At 46.7% G+C, this 17,171-nt stretch overlaps 1 protein-coding gene across 5 annotated transcripts in view; it reads right to left on the bottom strand.

Moving 5' to 3' along the window:
- Nucleotides 1-2,389: 2,389 nt before the first annotated feature.
- CLINT1 (clathrin interactor 1) overlaps nucleotides 2,390-17,171 on the bottom strand; it is a 209,729-nt gene continuing 194,947 nt past the window's right edge. For 4 of the 5 annotated variants that reach the window (XM_063928398.1, XM_063928397.1, XM_063928400.1 and 1 more), the window contains 5 exons: nucleotides 16,295-16,370; nucleotides 14,734-14,814; nucleotides 7,878-8,167; nucleotides 7,152-7,335; nucleotides 2,390-5,105 (listed from right to left, as the gene is read on the bottom strand). In XM_063928398.1, the coding sequence (XP_063784468.1) occupies nucleotides 4,801-5,105; nucleotides 7,152-7,335; nucleotides 7,878-8,167; nucleotides 14,734-14,814; nucleotides 16,295-16,370 (936 nt within the window). In that variant the 3' untranslated portion in view covers nucleotides 2,390-4,800. The remainder of the gene's footprint in view (nucleotides 5,106-7,151; nucleotides 7,336-7,877; nucleotides 8,168-14,733; nucleotides 14,815-16,294; nucleotides 16,371-17,171) is intronic. The other variant, XM_063928401.1, reaches the window with a different exon arrangement.

Consider the following 17,171-nt stretch of genomic DNA (forward strand, 5'->3'; position numbering starts at 1 on the left):
GATGTGCTGTATGGGGCCTTTTTTTTTTTTTTTTTTTTTTCATATTTCTGCCATCCTGTCTGCCACTGCAGTACCACTCCTAGATGGGCCAGGTGTTTGTGCCGCACACTTGTGTCACTTAGCTTAGTCATATAGCCGGGATGCGGTCAAGATGTCGCCGGCCGGAATCCCAGCGGTCGAAATACCGACGCCGGAATCCCGACCGCCACAATCCCGACATATTCTCCCTCCGTGGATGTCCACGACACCCATAAAGGGAGAATATAATAGTGTGCCGAGCGTAGCGAGCCCGCAAGGGGCTGCGTTCCGCTCGCCACCCCTGTCGGAATTGTGTGGTCGGGATTCCGGCGTCGGTATTTCGACCTTGGTGCAACCTTTTGGCCTAAAAACAATATTGTGAGGTGTTCAGAATAGACTGGAAATGAGTGGAAATGAATGTTATTGAGGTTAATAATGCCGTAGCAGCAAAATTACCCCCAAATTCTGTGATTTTAGCGGTTTATGTTTTTTTCCAAAAATCATCCAGATCCAAAACACGAAACGGTGGTTTTGGCAAAATCAAGCCAAAACCAAAATACGAGCGGGGAATTAGAACCAAAACATGAAAAGTGCTCACCGCGCATCTCTAGATTTAATAAAATAGCTCAATAACCTTGATAAGGTTCATAAGCCTGCTATACCAAAACTTGCCAGAAGGTGTTGCTAGTGCCCCAGTGCAGCTTGTTGTGCTTTTAGAAATGAATGAAAGAATTTCTATTAGGTGTATCACCTAGCAATACGAGCTATCTGCCTACCAACAAGAGCCATGCATAGTCTCCTCAACTACCACTATAGCTAAAAAGTATGTTCCAGCCATCGCTAACAATTAGCTACAGGAGCATGAAGTTTGCAGATTTGTGAATGCTATCTTTCAAATGGGATTGGTTGTATATAGCCAAATCATAAACTAAACAAACTTATTTATCCATTTAAAATATGCAAATCTTGAATTAATCTAAAATATAAACTATAAGCAAACATCTACTATATAATAAATCGGACATTCCCTCCAACTGCTCCAAGCACAGTGACTGAGAAGAAATAGATCAGCAGGAGAGGATGGGAGTACCGGGAAGTGTAGCGGGGAAAGGACCCGGCGTTACATTAGTAACAAATATCCTTCATCTTCAGAGAGGTCATATTGAGTTTCATTGCAATTAAACAGGATTTTTCAAAGTAGAATCCTTTGACACATATGCCAGATGCTTCCATAGGCCCTTCTCCATGGACATATGTATACATGGGTTTTCGTTCAAGGTTTTGCTTTGTTTCTATGATTTGTTTACACTAGTGATGGGCAACAGGAGGCCCCAGGCATGTGGCCCCTGAGCCTCCACTGTGCCCCCCATTTCCTGTCTGCCTTAGTGCCATATTTGTTGGTTATAACCATACTTGTGGTTTATGTTTCTGCTCTCAGGGTAAAGCACAGAGAGGACATGTAGCAGACTTACTTCGGCGGTGGGCGTTACAGCGTTAGGCCCGATTTGTTTTAATTTTGTCTCTGTCTCCTACATACGGACCTGCAGTACCCGGCAGTATCTCCCCGTCCTGCCCACTTCACTAGGAAGAGAGCGGGATGAGGAATATCCAGCAACTCATCCGGGGGACAACCCCAAAAACTTGTGAGTCTCTGGGACCTAGCGTGAAAGTAGGTAAATATGCTTAGAAGTTGAAACATTTGTTTAAAACAACTGCTATGTTATTACAGATGGGCGTCTCTATCTTTGATTAAACGTATTGTTTTACATTTATTACTGAGGTTCAGGGCAATGCGTACCCATTTTGAAGGTTAGATGGCCCCTGAAGTGTATCTTCAGCAGACAGCCAGATAAGAAACGAAACTAAAGAAGGGTTTCCTAATACTATTGTGGGACCTATTCCCCAGGAACGTGTCCCTCTGTATAATTAATTATAAATTATATTATAAATTATAAAATATAAATAAAGGAGAAGGAGGAGATTGCAGACAGAATTGTTTGACAAAATTTTTACGATCCTCGACGTCAATCTAAGGATAAGTTATAGTTATATACCCAATGGATGGAGCCATTTTGAAAATGCAGCCCCTAAGTTTACCAGGAGCCGTTGCATTCTCAAAATGTCCGCCTCCATCGTTTCCTGGCAATGGGCACTAAATACCATTTTTGAATCTCTGACAAATCCCATTCCACCCAACTGGGTGGGCAAGACTACAGAGAGCACAGGTAAATCAACAGTGAAGTTTTGTACCTATGGTCTGTGGATGTATTATGTAACTGTTACTACAGAAAAACATGGAATTTCAATTCATAGTATAAAGTTATTTTTTTTGGAAATGCTATTAGGAAAAAAAAAAATGAGTTAAGACCAGTTTTGTTTGTTTTCTCTTTAATCAGCAAATAACATACACTTGAGAGAGTCTGTTAGTTTGTCAGGCCCTGTTCATTTAACATCTCATTTGTCTTATGAATTTGGTAGGTCGTTCGTCTTTTTGGAAAATCATTAAACATTTACCCAGAATCTCGACAACAAGGACATCCCATAATTCAGTGTTTACCAGCATCATATAGAATAATAAATGTGGGAAGTACGTGGATTTAAAATCAAGATGACTGCGCCTCTAAAACCATTTAATGTTCTTTTATTTTTATTTTATGAGTGTTTTAAGACTGATAAAATGAACCATCATTCCCTGAGGACCCGGCGAGGCGGACCTCGCAGTACAAATTCATACACCATGTAAAAGGTAAGTGGAGAAGATGTTGATGTAACAATACTTGAAAGGTTCTATTCTTTGAAGCCAATTTAAACACAGTGAATTGTTGAAAGATTAAAAACCACAGTCTGCTAATTACCCTCAGTTCTCATCTCTTATTCAGGTCGTGAATCATGTTCCATCACCATTAAGCTGCAGCCCATGAATTTTGGTCTAATTAGAAGGGTTGGAGATGAAGCGTAGTTTGGACGAGGCACCCTGCACCCATCAGCATGAAAAGAGGTCATTAAACAATCTTAAATTATTTATGAAAATTACTTTGCCCAAATTGTAATTATTCCCTCTCTGTGAGAATGCTAGTGTGAGACGGCGGAAGGAATGAGGCAGGCAGGAGCAAGCCTGGGTCAGAAGGTTTAATGGTGGAAAACATCTGGACTACAGCGCAGACAGGTAAGTGATCGCTGCCTGGAAAATACAAGGAGAAAGCTGACAAAAGAATAAAATGTTGAACACCCAGGGATGATGCAGATCCCCCTAACCTCACCTATACTGCGTGGTAAACCTGACGCCATCAACGACGGCCGTTTATTTGTGCATTACAGAAAAATGTAAGATCAGGAACAATTTCTACCATGAAAACATAAAAAAAAAAAAAAAGTTTAACGTGTTTTGTTTTTTTACATATTTTATTTGTCAAGCCAATAAATTTCAAGGCAGCGAACAAGCTCCCCTTAAGTAATAATATAGATCTGTATTTATATCAGAACTGGTTCCCAACACCGGCTGCCTCCATATTTACAAGGGAAAGTTAGGGGAGGTGGAGAAGATTAAGAAATGGTATATAAAATCTAAAATCAGTCTTCAGAGAGAATGGCAGCAGCTGAGAGAGGAGCTCGTACTCAACCATTTAGCATATTGCAACACTTCTAGGGGAGCAGGTAGCATCGTGAAGAACAAAACGTTGCAGCTAACCGATTTCAGGAGGGCTACAAAATAAAAAAGAATAGAACTTTTTGGGGGACCAAAAAAGTTTTCATATATGCAGTCATCAGAATGAATCCTCTTTAATGGCACAGCAGAAGGCAATGTCTACAGGGGGGTAAAGGGCAGGTCTGCTGCTGTGCTGTCAGTGCCAATTTAAAAGGGCGTAAAAAAACAAAACACATTCCTACCCATACTCGGGAAGGAGGGGGAGGGGGTCCCGCAATGAGGAAGAGGGACGCAAAAGAACTCTACTGTGACACTGGGCTCACCAAGGCTACACACTTGTCATCTGAGGTGGTGGGACAGTTAGAGCAGCAGTTTTCAAAACACTTCAGTGATAAATGTGTCTGACCTCAACGCACAGCACTGTGGTTTACCGCAACAGACTGTGAATCCACCGCAACAGGCCGGGGCCCAGCTGTGAACCCACCGCAACAGGCCGGAGCCCGGCTCTCCAGGAGACACCAGCTTAACTCCTGAAGTACAGTAAAGGTGCCAGACAACCTACTTCTCAAACAGTACAGTCGGCAGAGCAGGTCTAAACTGCAGGACATACTATGGAACAGTAATAACTGTACAGCCCAGTCACTCTGGAGAAAAATAGATACTTTCTTATATATTTTACATTAAAAAAAAAAAAAAAATACCATTCCCGGCTGGGCGGAGGTGTGGAAGGTCAATGTCCAGGAGGGCAGGAATGTGTCAAGTTAAATGCAGGTTGTGTGGGCCTATTAAACCACAACCAAATACCTAAAAAAAAAACCAGAATTTAAAGGAAGAAAAAAAAGGAAGCGCCCTGTCACGTATCCTGATGTCAGACAGCGTGTACCCGCTTCCACCTGTCTGGTACATAAAGGCAATATTGCTCAGTATAGAGCAGAGTCTCTTCGGACTGTAGCCCCATGTCCCCTCTACAAACCGCTCTCCTGTAAGTTCATTTCAATTATAAAAGATATTTTCTATGGAGAATCAGGCACTGCTGCTTCCAGTCCTCCACGTCCCCCTCTTTCACTGTGTCAACTTGTGTGCGGCTGAGAATCCTTCATGACACAGCGCTGCGTGGGATGGGTTGCATAAAGCTTCTATTTGCTGAAATTGGCAAAGTTTGCGAAGGCATCCTGTTTAGGTGGCATGGCTCCTGGGGCCAAACCCATAGGCATTCCCATGGTGTTAGGCATTGCCATCATGCCCTGGTTCATCATTGGAGGGATACCTACTGCAGATATGCCCATAGTGCCAGTCATCATGTTGGGGATGCCCATGGCTCCTGGGATGGGGCCAGGTATAACTGGGCTGGTCTGAGGTCGGATGGGCATCATGCCAGGACTTCCAGCGATGTTCATACTTGCAAAGCTCTGCGGTAACATCGTCATGGGCTGCTGTATATCTATAGATGAGAGATATGGGGAATATAAATCACACACCATTTACACCATGGCATTAGATGAGCCCTAAGGTGAACTTGCCACCTATACATAAAGGAGCCGGCCAATCTGTGGGCTGTACCATTAATTATCCTATGAATCCACTAGGTATTGCCAATTCATAAATGCACTTTGAATTTAGAGTGAGTACAGCGAGATCATACAAATATATGCTGCTGCGGCTCCCTCCTCCCCCTTCTCACCTGCCCCCGGAGCTGCTCCTCTCCTCGATCGGCACGCAGGCGGCTTGTAATGAGTCAATTTGACTCATTACAATGCCGCTGACTTTAGGGAATGTGGGCAGGTGTGCCCTCAGGGGCACTGTAATGAGTCAAATTGACTCATTACAAGCCGCCTGTGTGCTGATTGAGGAGAGGAGCAGCTCCGGGGGCAGGTGAGAAGGGGGAGGAGGAGGGAGCCGCAGCAGAGCACAGTAATTCGTGGCGGCGCCGCTGCAGCTGTCCCTCTCCTTCCACATAGGCTGGCCGCCGCCGCTGTGCATGCTCGGATGCGCTTCCCTTATACCAGCATACACAGCGGCAGCGACCAGCCTATGTGGAAAGAGAGGGACAGCTGCAGCGGCGCCGCCACCAATTGCAGTGCGCTGCTGCGGCTCCCGAGTCCCCCTCCCTCCTCTTCCTTCAGTGCCTGGGATCTGCCTCACTGCCTGCACCGAGGAGACTGACTGCCTGAGCCGGTGGAGACAGTAAGTATAATCTATTCTGTCTGTCTGTCATAATGTGTAGTAAGGGGACCCTGTCTGCCGTAATGTGTAGTAAGGGGACGCTGTCTGCCGTAATGTGTAGTAAGGGGACGCTGTCTGCCGTAATGTGTAGTAAGGGGACGCTGTCTGCCGTAATGTGTAGTAAGGGGACGCTGTCTGCCGTAATGTGTAGTAAGGGGGACGCTGTCTGCCGTAATGTGTAGTAAGGGGGACGCTGTCTGCCGTAATGTGTAGTAAGGGGGACGCTGTCTGCCGTAATGTGTAGTAAGGGGGACGCTGTCTGCCGTAATGTGTAATAAGGGGGACGCTGTCTGCCGTAATGTGTAATAAGGGGGACGCTGTCTGCCGTAATGTGTAATAAGGGGGACGCTGTCTGCCGTAATGTGTAATAAGGGGGACGCTGTCTGCCGTAATGTGTAATAAGGGGGACGCTGTCTGCCGTAATGTGTAATAAGGGGGACGCTGTCTGCCGTAATGTGTAATAAGGGGGACGCTGTCTGCCGTAATGTGTAATAAGGGGGACGCTGTCTGCCGTAATGTGTAATAAGGGGGACGCTGTCTGCCGTAATGTGTAATAAGGGGGACGCTGTCTGCCGTAATGTGTAATAAGGGGGACGCTGTCTGCCGTAATGTGTAATAAGGGGGACGCTGTCTGCCGTAATGTGTAATAAGGGGGACGCTGTCTGCCGTAATGTGTAATAAGGGGGACGCTGTCTGCCGTAATGTGTAATAAGGGGGACGCTGTCTGCCGTAATGTGTAATAAGGGGGACGCTGTCTGCCGTAATGTGTAATAAGGGGGACGCTGTCTGCCGTAATGTGTAATAAGGGGGACGCTGTCTGCCGTAATGTGTAATAAGGGGGACGCTGTCTGCCGTAATGTGTAATAAGGGGGACGCTGTCTGCCGTAATGTGTAATAAGGGGGACGCTGTCTGCCGTAATGTGTAATAAGGGGGACTCTGTCTGCCGTAATGTGTAATAAGGGGACGCTGTCTGCCGTAATGTGAAATAAGGGGACGCTGTCTGCCGTAATGTGTAATAAGGGGACGCTGTATGTGTAGTAAGGGGACGCTGTCTGCCGTAATGTGTAATGTCTACCATTTCTTGCACACAGCGCTAAAATGTCTAGTTACGGTACTGTATATATGTATGTATATATCGCACACACGCTGCTCTCTGACAGTTCTCTCTTACTCTTCTTTCAAAACGGATCCGCAATCTGACAATGACTGGCCCTGCCCCCCATCTGTCTGCAGGTATATCTACAGTAGGACGGGAAGACTCACTCTGTTGCTGCATCATGGCGTTTAGGGAGGGCTGGGAAGGTTTGCAGGTCTGCATTCCTGGCATGAGGCTGTCCAGGGAAATGTTGACACTTGGGTCGGACCAGGTGGATGGGAGAGATTTGCCTTGAGCCTTGAGGTCTGCTCCGTGTGCAGGAAGCGTGTTTTGCTTTTGGAGGCCGATGTTCTGTAGGGGCCGAAGAACAATAAGTTACGTTTCACAGTAAACCTCAAACTAAAAACGAGAGCTGGTCTAATCCCTGGAGCCAGAGAATCAATGGGCCTAAAGAATTACTGCAGATGACTGACTTGTGGGAGTGCTTTCTATTAATGTAAATGGAAGCTCATCTTCTCTGGATCCTGAAAAGTTCCTACAGGAATCTAGATTTCACTACCTGGCTCCTGTATAAAACCCTGGCCGGAAACTCATGAGACCTAGAACTCAGACACTGCCCCCACAAGTCACACAGCCATTTCACAATAGGGTTAGCTATTTATGGTTTTGTCCCCGAGCAACCTCATGCAAAACTAACAACTATAAAGAAATCTGCTTAGATGACAACGGAAAATTTCAGGAGATCTGGACAAACCAATAACAAATGAAGGAAGAAAACCTTACTACTAATTATAGGTTAATTATATAAAAGTCCCACATGTTAATGACTACAGCCATCAGGTCAGCTGTACAAAGGATGAAGTACTAGACACCTGACACCAGACTTGGCCTACCTGAGATCTGGACATGGGAAGAGACATTCCTACGGTGCTAGAGCTCATCATGGACAGGTTCATGCTCTGGGATGCGCTTATGGTGGAGTGTGTAGGCCCCATTATATCAAAGAGGTCCGTTGTGTTAGATGCAACAGGGACAGGATGAGGATGGTGAGCAGCAGTGAACAAGTCTGTACTATGCTGTGAGGCCCCTACAAACAGATCAGGTAAGGGTCCGGGGGTGTCTGCTGCTGGTTGGTTGAAGGCTCCCCAGTCTCCAAACTCTCCATTGCCTGTTGCTGTTGATCCTGGGAAAACATGAAAGAAGAGTAAACCACCTCTCTGTAGGGTCACCACTGGTGAGACATCACCTCCACCATCTTCAGAGCACTTTCTAAAATATTTTTTAGTAAACTACATTTAAGCAACTCCTGCTGATCATCCTAGATCTCACCTGCATACTGTAACTGATTATTTATATTAGACATGATCTCACGTTTTGGTGATATATTATATGCTCGCATCACTCCTCAATGACTATAGCCTTATAATTTCCAGTCGGTGGTACATTATCTCACATACTGTATAACCAAACAACATTACTGGGATGCAGTAACCATGTTGATATCCATAATTTCGACAACAGAATGTCAACATATCACAATATCAACATCTGAAATGTCAACATGTGAATTGGCTACATTCTGAAGAATGCCGACATTAGGGTAAGGCTGCAGGGGGAGGGGGTGTATGGTGTGAGATATAGATAGGAGACCCGCATCACCTGTCACCGCCGGACCCAGAAGACGCTGCTACACCACCGGAGCTAAACGGAGGTAAGTGAACGCTGCGGCCCCGTTTTATTGGCATTCTGAGTTGGGTGACATTTCATCGATGTCGACAAATGAATGTCAACATAATCAAAGTCGTCATGACCACGCCGACATGATGAATAGGGATTGGGATGCCGTGTTCGGTATTCCGGCTGCCAGCATTCCATATCGAACCCAATGAATATGTAGGCTAAATATTCAAATGTTAGAGCAAAACTCTTATGGAACATAAAAATAAGATTTTACTTACCGGTAAATCTATTTCTCGTAGTCCGTAGAGGATGCTGGGACTCCGTAAGGACCATGGGGAATAGACGGGCTCCGCAGGAGATAGGGCACTTTAAGAAAGCTTTGGACTCTGGGTGTGCACTGGCTCCTCCCTCTATGCCCCTCCTCCAGACCTCAGTTAGGGAAACTGTGCCCAGAGGAGATGGACAGTACGAGGAAGGATATTTGTAAATCTAAGGGCGAGATTCATACCAGCCACACCAATCACACCGTATAACTTGTGATAAACTTACCCAGTTAACAGTATGAACAACAACATAGCCACGGTACCACCGAAAACTATAACATAACCCTTATGTAAGCAATAACTATATACAAGTCTTGCAGAAGAAGTCCGCACTTGGAACGGGCGCCCAGCATCCTCTACGGACTACGAGAAATAGATTTACCGGTAAGTAAAATCTTTTTTTCTCTAACGTCCTTAAGGATGCTGGGACTCCGTAAGGACCATGGGGATTATACCAAAGCTCCCAAACGGGCGGGAGAATGCGGATGACTCTGCAGCACCGATTGAGCAAACAGGAGGTCCTCCTCAGCCAGGGTATCAAACTTATAGAACTTTGCAAAGGTGTTTGTCCCCGACCAAGTAGCTGCTCGGCACAACTGTAATGCCGAGACCCCTCGGGCAGCCGCCCAAGAAGAGCCCACTTTCCTAGTGAAGTGGGCCTTAACCGATTTCGGTAACAGCAATCCTGCCGTAGAATGCGCCTGCTGAATCGCGTTACAGATCCAGCGAGCAATAGTCTGCTTTGAAGCAGGAGCGCCAACCTTGTTGGCCGCATACAGAACGAACAAAGCTTCAGTCTTCCTGATTCTAGCCGTTCTGGTCACATAAATCTTCAAAGCCCTGACTACATCCAGGGACTCGGAATCATCCAAGTCCCGTGTAGCCACAGGCACAACAATAGGTTGGTTCACATGAAAAGATGAGACCACTTTTGGCAGAAAGTGAGGGCGAGTCCTCAACTCTGCCCTATCCACGTGAAAAACCAAGTATGGGCTTTTATGTGATAAAGCCGCCAATTCGGAAACACGTCTTGCCGAAGCTAACGCCAACAACATGACCACTTTCCACGTGAGGTATTTCAACTCCACAGTTTTGAGTGGTTCAAACCAAGGTGACTTGAGGAACCGTAACACCACATTAAGATCCCAAGGCGCCACCGAAGGCACAAAAGGAGGCTAAATATGCAGCACTCCCTTCACAAAAGTCTGTACTTCAGGAATAGAGGCCAATTCTCTTTGAAAGAAAATGGATAAGGCCGAAATCTGGACTTTTATGGACCCTAATTTTAGGCCCAAAGTCACTCCTGTTTGAAGGAAGTGGAGTCGACGGCCCAAATGGAACTCCTCCGTAGGAGCGGCTCTGGCCTCACACCAAGAAACATATTTCCGCCATATACGGTGATAATGTTTTAACGTCACGTCTTTCCTAGCCTTGATCAGGGTAGGAATGACCTCCTCCGGAATCCCTTTTTCCGCTAGGATCCGGCGTTCAACCGCCATGCCGTCAAACGCAGCCGTGGTAAGTCTTGGAACAGACAGGGCCCCTGCCGCAGCAGGTCCTGCCTTAGAGGAAGAGGCCACGGATCCCCTGCGAGCAACTCTTGCAGCTACGGATACCAAGTCCTCCGTAGCCAATCTGGAACAATGAGTATTGTTCTGACCCTGCTTCTTCGTATTATTCTCAACACCTTGGGTATGAGAGGAAGAGGAGGAAACACATAGACCGATCTGAACACCCAAGGTGTCACTAGAGCATCTACCGCTACCGCCTGAGGGTCCCTTGACCTGGCGCAATACCGCTTTAGCTTTTTGTTGAGACGGGATGCCATCATGTCGATTTGAGGCAGTCCCCAACGATCCGTGATCTGTGCAAAGACTTCTTGATGAAGTTCCCACTCTCCCGGATGCAGGTCGTGCCTGCTGAGGAAGTCCGCCTCCCAGTTGTCCACCCCCGGGATGAACACCGCTGACAGCGCATTTACATGGCCTTCCGCCCAGCGTAAAATCCTTGTCGCTTCTGCCATGGCCATTCTGCTCCTTGTTTCGCCTTGGCGGTTTATATGAGCCACTGCCGTGACATTGTCTGACTGAATCAGAACCGGTTTTCTCTGAAGCAATTCCTCCGCTTGACGCAGGGCGTTGTATATGGCCCTTAACTCCAGGACGTTGATGTGGAGACAAGACTCTAGGCTTGACCAGAGACCTTGGAAATTTCTTCCCAGTGTCACTGCTCCCCAGCCTCGGAGGCTTGCGTCCGTGGTCACCAGGACCCAGTCCTGAATGCCGAACCTGCGACCTTCTAGTAGGTGAGCACTGTTCAGCCACCACAGGAGAGATACCCTGGTCCTGGGAGACAGTGTGATCTTTTGATGCATTTGTAAATGGGACCCGGACCACTTGTCCAAAAGGTCCCATTGAAAGGTCCTTGCATGGAACCTGCCGAAAGGGATGGCCTCGTAGGAAGCCACCATCTTCCCCAGGACCCGCGTGCAATGATGCACTGAAACCTTTTTTGGTTTTAATAGGTTCCTGACCATGGCTATGAGTTCCTGAACCTTTTCGATCGGAAGAAAAACCTTTTTCTGGTCTGTGTCTAGAATCAGCCCCAAAAAGGTCAGACGCGTTGTAGGGACTAGCTGGGACTTCGGTATATTGAGAATCCAGCCGTGTGACTGCAACGTCTTCATGGACAGAGACACGCTGTCCAGCAACCTCTCCCGAGATCTCGCCTTTATGAGGAGATCGTCCAAGTATGGGATAATTGTGACCCCCTGCCTGCGCAGGAGCACCATCATTTCCGCCATTACCTTGGTGAAAATTCTCGGGGCCGTGGAAAGCCCAAACGCCAACGTCTGAAATTGGTAAGTGACAGTCCTGCACTGCAAATCTCAGGAACGCCTGATGCGCGGGGGGGGGGGGGGGGGGGGGGGGAATATCGGAACATGAAGGTAAGCATCCTTTATGTCCAGGGACACCATCTAATCCCCCCCCTCCATGCTGGCGATGACCGCCCTGAGTGATTCCATTTTGAACTTGAAAGTACAGGTTCAGAGATTTCAGGTTTAAAATGGGTCTGACCGAACCGTCCGGTTTCGGGACCACAAACAGGTTGAGTAATATCCCTCTCCTTGCTGGAGATGAGGAACTGTGACAATCACCTGTTGAATATACAATTTTTGGATTGCTGTCAACACTAGCTCCCTCTCTGACGGGGAAGCCGGCAGAGCCGATTTGAAAAATCGGCGAGGAGGCAAGTCTTCGAATTCCAGCCTGTATCACTGGGAAACAATCTCTAATGCCCAGGGATCCACCTGCGAGTGAACCCAGACGTGGCTGAAAAATCGAAGACGAGCCCCCACCAGATCTGCCTCCCCCCGGAAAGCCCCAGCGTCATGCGGTGGACTTTGCAGACGCGGGGGAGGACTTCTGCTCTTGGGAACTAGCTGTGTGCAGCTTTTTTCCCCTGCCTTTCCCTCTGGCAACAAAGGATGATCCCCGTACCTTCTTGTTTTTATTGGAACGAAAGGACTGCATTTGATAATGAGGTGCCTTTTTTGTATGTTGCGGGGGGACATAAGGTAAGAAATTTGACTTACTAGCCATAGAGACAAGATCCGAGAGGCCGTCTCCAAACAACTCCACCCCCTTGTAAGGCAAGGACTCCATATGCCGCTTTGAATCGGCATCACCCGTCCACTGTCGGGTCCACAAGAGCCGCCTAGCAGAAATAGACATAGCATTTATTCTGGAGCTTAATAAACAAATGTCTCTCTGAGCATCCCTCATATACAAGGCAGCATCTCTGATATGCTCTATGGTCATTTGAATGGCATCCCTATCTAAGGTGTCAATTTCCGTAGATAAGGAATCTACCCATGCTACAACCGCACTACAAACCCAGGCCGACGCCATAGCCGGTCGAGCAATAGTCCCGGAATGATTGTAAATGTGCTTCAAGGTAATTTCCTGCCTCCGATCAGCAGGTTCCTTGAGGGAAGCCGTATCCTGAGAAGGCAGTGCCACCTTTTTGGACAAACGTGTCAGCGCCTTGTGAACTTTTGGCGAAGATTCCCAGCGTTTCCTATCAGTTTGTGTAAAAGGATACGCCATGAGAATCCTTTTGGGAACTTGTGGTCTCCTATCCGGAGATTACCAAGCCTTTTCGCACAAGTCACTTAATTCAAATGAGGATGGGAAAGTGACTTCAGGCTTTTTCCCTTTATACATGTGTACCCTCGTGTCAGGGACAGGGGGTTCCTCAGTAATATGCAAAACCTCTTTAATGGCCATAATCATGTACCGTATACCCTTAGCCACCTTTGGCTGTAATTTTGCATCTTCATAGTCGACACTAGAGTCAGTATGTGTGTCGGTATCTGTGTCATCGATCTGGGATATGGTGCGCTTCTGAGACCCCGAAGGACCTGGCGCCCCAGGGACAGGCATGGACTGGCTACCTGACTGATCCCTAGCTTCTGCTTTGTCTAATCTTTTATGCAATAGATTGACATTTGCATTCAAGACATTCAGCATATCCACCCATTCCGGTGTCTGCGTTGCCGACGGCGACCTGACATTCAAGCACTCCCCCTCCACATTAAGCGAGCCTTCCTCGTCAAACATGTCGACACACGCGTACCAACACACTTCACACACACACAGGGAACCCCTTTCCTGAAGACAGTATCCCTGTCAAGGCCCTTTGGAGAGACAGAGAGTATGCCAGCACACACCCCAGCGCAATAACCCTGGAGACCAACACAAATTGTTTTTCCCCAGCAGCGCTGTATAATATGTAAACCGCCAATTATGTGCGCCCCCCCCTCTCTTTTAAGCACCCTTTCACCGTGTGTAAGCAGGGGAGAGTCCGGGAGCTTCCTCTCAGCAGTGCTGTGGAGAGAAAATGGCGCAGGTGAGTGCTGAGGGAGAAGCCCCGCCCCCTCAGCGGCGGGCTTCTGTCCTGCTCAAACTTAGTGAAATATGGCGGGGGCTCTTTTATATACATGTACAGAACCCACCTGTACATGTATATATTCTTTTTGCCATGCAGAGGTTTATATGTATGTGAGGTGTATGGGAGCAATGACGCACAGCTGCAGTGCTGTGCGTTACCTCAGTGAAGCTGAAGGCTTCTGCCGCCTGACGACTTCTGTCTTCTGTACTTCTAGCTCTGTGAGGAGAACGGCGGCGCGGCTCCGGGGGTGGACGCCCAGTAAGAACCTGCGTTCACCCCCTCTGGAGCTAATGGTGTCCAGTAGCCGAGGAGGCAGAGCCTATCTTTGACAAGAAGGTCTGCTCCTCTCTCCTCAGTCCCACGATGCAGGGAGCCTGTTGCCAGCAGTGCTCCCTGTGAAAAAATAGTAAAATGTAGAAAGAAAAAATCCAAACAAAAATGCTTCTAGGCAGAACACTCTGGAGAGCTCTCTGCAGTGCACCCATCTTGCTCTGGGAACAGTGTAAAACGGAGGTATGGAGGAGGGGCATAGAGGGAGGAGCCAGTGCACACCCAGAGTCCAAAGCTTTCTTAAAGTGCCCTATCTCCTGCGGAGCCCGTCTATTCCCCATGGTCCTTACGGAGTCCCAGCATCCTCAAGGACGTTAGATAAAGATACAACCCTGAAACTAATTGGCTAATAACTATAAGCTGAAAGCAGAACATGATAGCACCCTAGCACACTCTGGCAAGCTTAAGGGCTGTATGTATATTGCATGGCAATAACACATGATGGCCTAAATCTATTCTTTACCTTGTGATGCTGAAAAGATGGAAGACTGTGCAGCGTTTGAATTAAAATCTGCAAAATCACCAAATGGATCTGGTGTGGAACCTATACACAAAATACAAGGGCAAAAATAAATAAATGGGGGATTATAGAAAAGTAGTGTATAGACCCAACAGCAACAGTTGCTCACTGACTAAGCATCATGGGAAATGCCGTCTGACAATGGACATACCAACTAATCTAATAAAAGAAGAGCAGCCTGTGCGGTTATTACCTGGTTTAACACACTGATTTAATAAGTTTAAACTTTGCACAGAGAGCATCCAGGCACCCGCTGTACTCCTGTTATTTAGTAATCAGGAACTTGGCTACACCGCTTGGTGCTCTGTGTGACAGCTGAGATAGTCCTATTATTCAGTAACCTCCTGCATGTAGATCACCCTCAATGCTAGAGAGCACAGAAAGCAGCTTACATTCAGTGCCCTTCATCAGTTACAAGGTTAATGCCATGGAGTCAGGAGTTCTAGGATAGTGAGACTGGCAGCGTATGGGGAACACAATGCCTATTGTACTGGTAACACAAAACTACATAGGCATTAATAACTGTGAATAACTAGACTTGGCGATTTCCTCCCTGATGATAGAAATCTTTCAATGATTTGGGCCCTTACAAGGCAGATTTAGCCCCAATTTAAGCATATAACAGGTGAACTAGCATAGAAAGCGCGCTCTCTGTACGTAATAACCAGGGCCCACCCGTTTCTGTCTGTTATCAGCTCAGAGGCAGCCCTGTTTTATTTATTTTCAACAATGGACACGTTTCCCATGACTATTTTTAATGTATACAAACTAGTTTATCTGTAGTTCTCCTTTAAATGAAAAGCATTAGGTAAAATAAATGCATGAACATAATGATGATCATACATACATATATATATATATATATATATAGATATGAATATATATAGATATGATATATATATATATATATATATAGATATGAATATATATATATATATATATATATATATATAGATATGAATATATGACTATATATATATATATATATATATATATATAATGTAGAGAGAGAGAGACGGATATATTATAATGTAAAACTTTCCCCTTTACATAAGATACGATAAAGGTAGCCGTGATGCCCAAGTCTGTACTTGAGAAAGATGTCTGCGCTGTGACCGTCCTCTCAGCACAGCTGGCAGGGCAGGTGGCGCCATAACATCTGCCCAGCACTCAAACATCCCCAAAGACCACTTTTGATGCCTGGCATAATGCCCAGGCTGCCACAACTCTAGAAGAAATTTTAGCCATCTGGCATTGCCAACAGGACAGGACATAAAACTGTTCTGCATGGGAGATCACTGGGGGCCAAATACCAAAGCACAAAATTCAGATGCACACAAATAAGCTTTATGATCTCAGCAACATGCGTGAACAATGAGGCCTGAAAAGAGAAAACGCTGTGTACATAAAGCTAAAATCACTCCTGGATCTAGAACCAGCACCTATCCATGGCAGCAGGTTACACATTTCACCCTTCCTTCCCCACCAGCCAATTTCTGCATACCTGATTTCTGGCCTGAATTAAATAGTAGATCCACCAGGTCATTAGATGCCTTCTTACTTCCTTCCCCACTTAGCGTCTGGGAGAAAAATAACAAAACGTGAGTTATAGCACAAACCATGCCATTATAATATACAGGCATTTATTTTGAGTGAATACATGGGGGGAAAATGTAATAGGGGGTGAGAATCTGGAAGTGAGAGTTCTCCTGTTTTTTTTTTTTTTTGGTAATCATTTACCGTATATACTCGAGTATAAGTCGACCCGAATATAAGCCGAGGCACCTAATTCTACCACAAAAACCTGGGAAAACTTATTGACTCGAGTATAAGCCTAGGGTGGGAAATGCAGCTCTAGCCGTACACAGCCCTCAGTGCCAGATATGCCCTCATACTGCCAGATATGCCCCACAGTGCCTGATGTGCCAGATATGCCCTCATGCTGCCAAATATGCCCCACAGTGCCAGATATGCCCTCATGCTGCCAAATATGCCCCACAGTGCCAGATGTGCCAGATATGCCCTCATGCTGCCAGATATGCCCCTCATGCTGCCACATATGCCCCACAGTGCCAGATGTGCCCTCATACTGCCAGATATGCCCCTCATGCTGCCATATATGCCCCACAGTGCCAGATGTGCCAGATATGCCCTCATGCTGCCAGATATGAACTTCATGCTGCCAGATATGCCCTCATGCTGCCAGATATGCCCCTCATGCTGCCACATATGCCCCCTCATGCTGCCACATATGCCCCCTCATGCTGCCACATATGCCCACTCATGCTGCCACATATGCCCCCTCCCCCAGTGCCTGTTACTTACCCCTCCGTCGATCCCGCGCTGTCTCCTGAAGGAGGGACACGGAGCGCACAGCGCGC

Source organism: Pseudophryne corroboree, chromosome 6 (assembly GCF_028390025.1).
Source record: "Pseudophryne corroboree isolate aPseCor3 chromosome 6, aPseCor3.hap2, whole genome shotgun sequence".
Taxonomy (NCBI): domain Eukaryota; kingdom Metazoa; phylum Chordata; class Amphibia; order Anura; family Myobatrachidae; genus Pseudophryne; species Pseudophryne corroboree.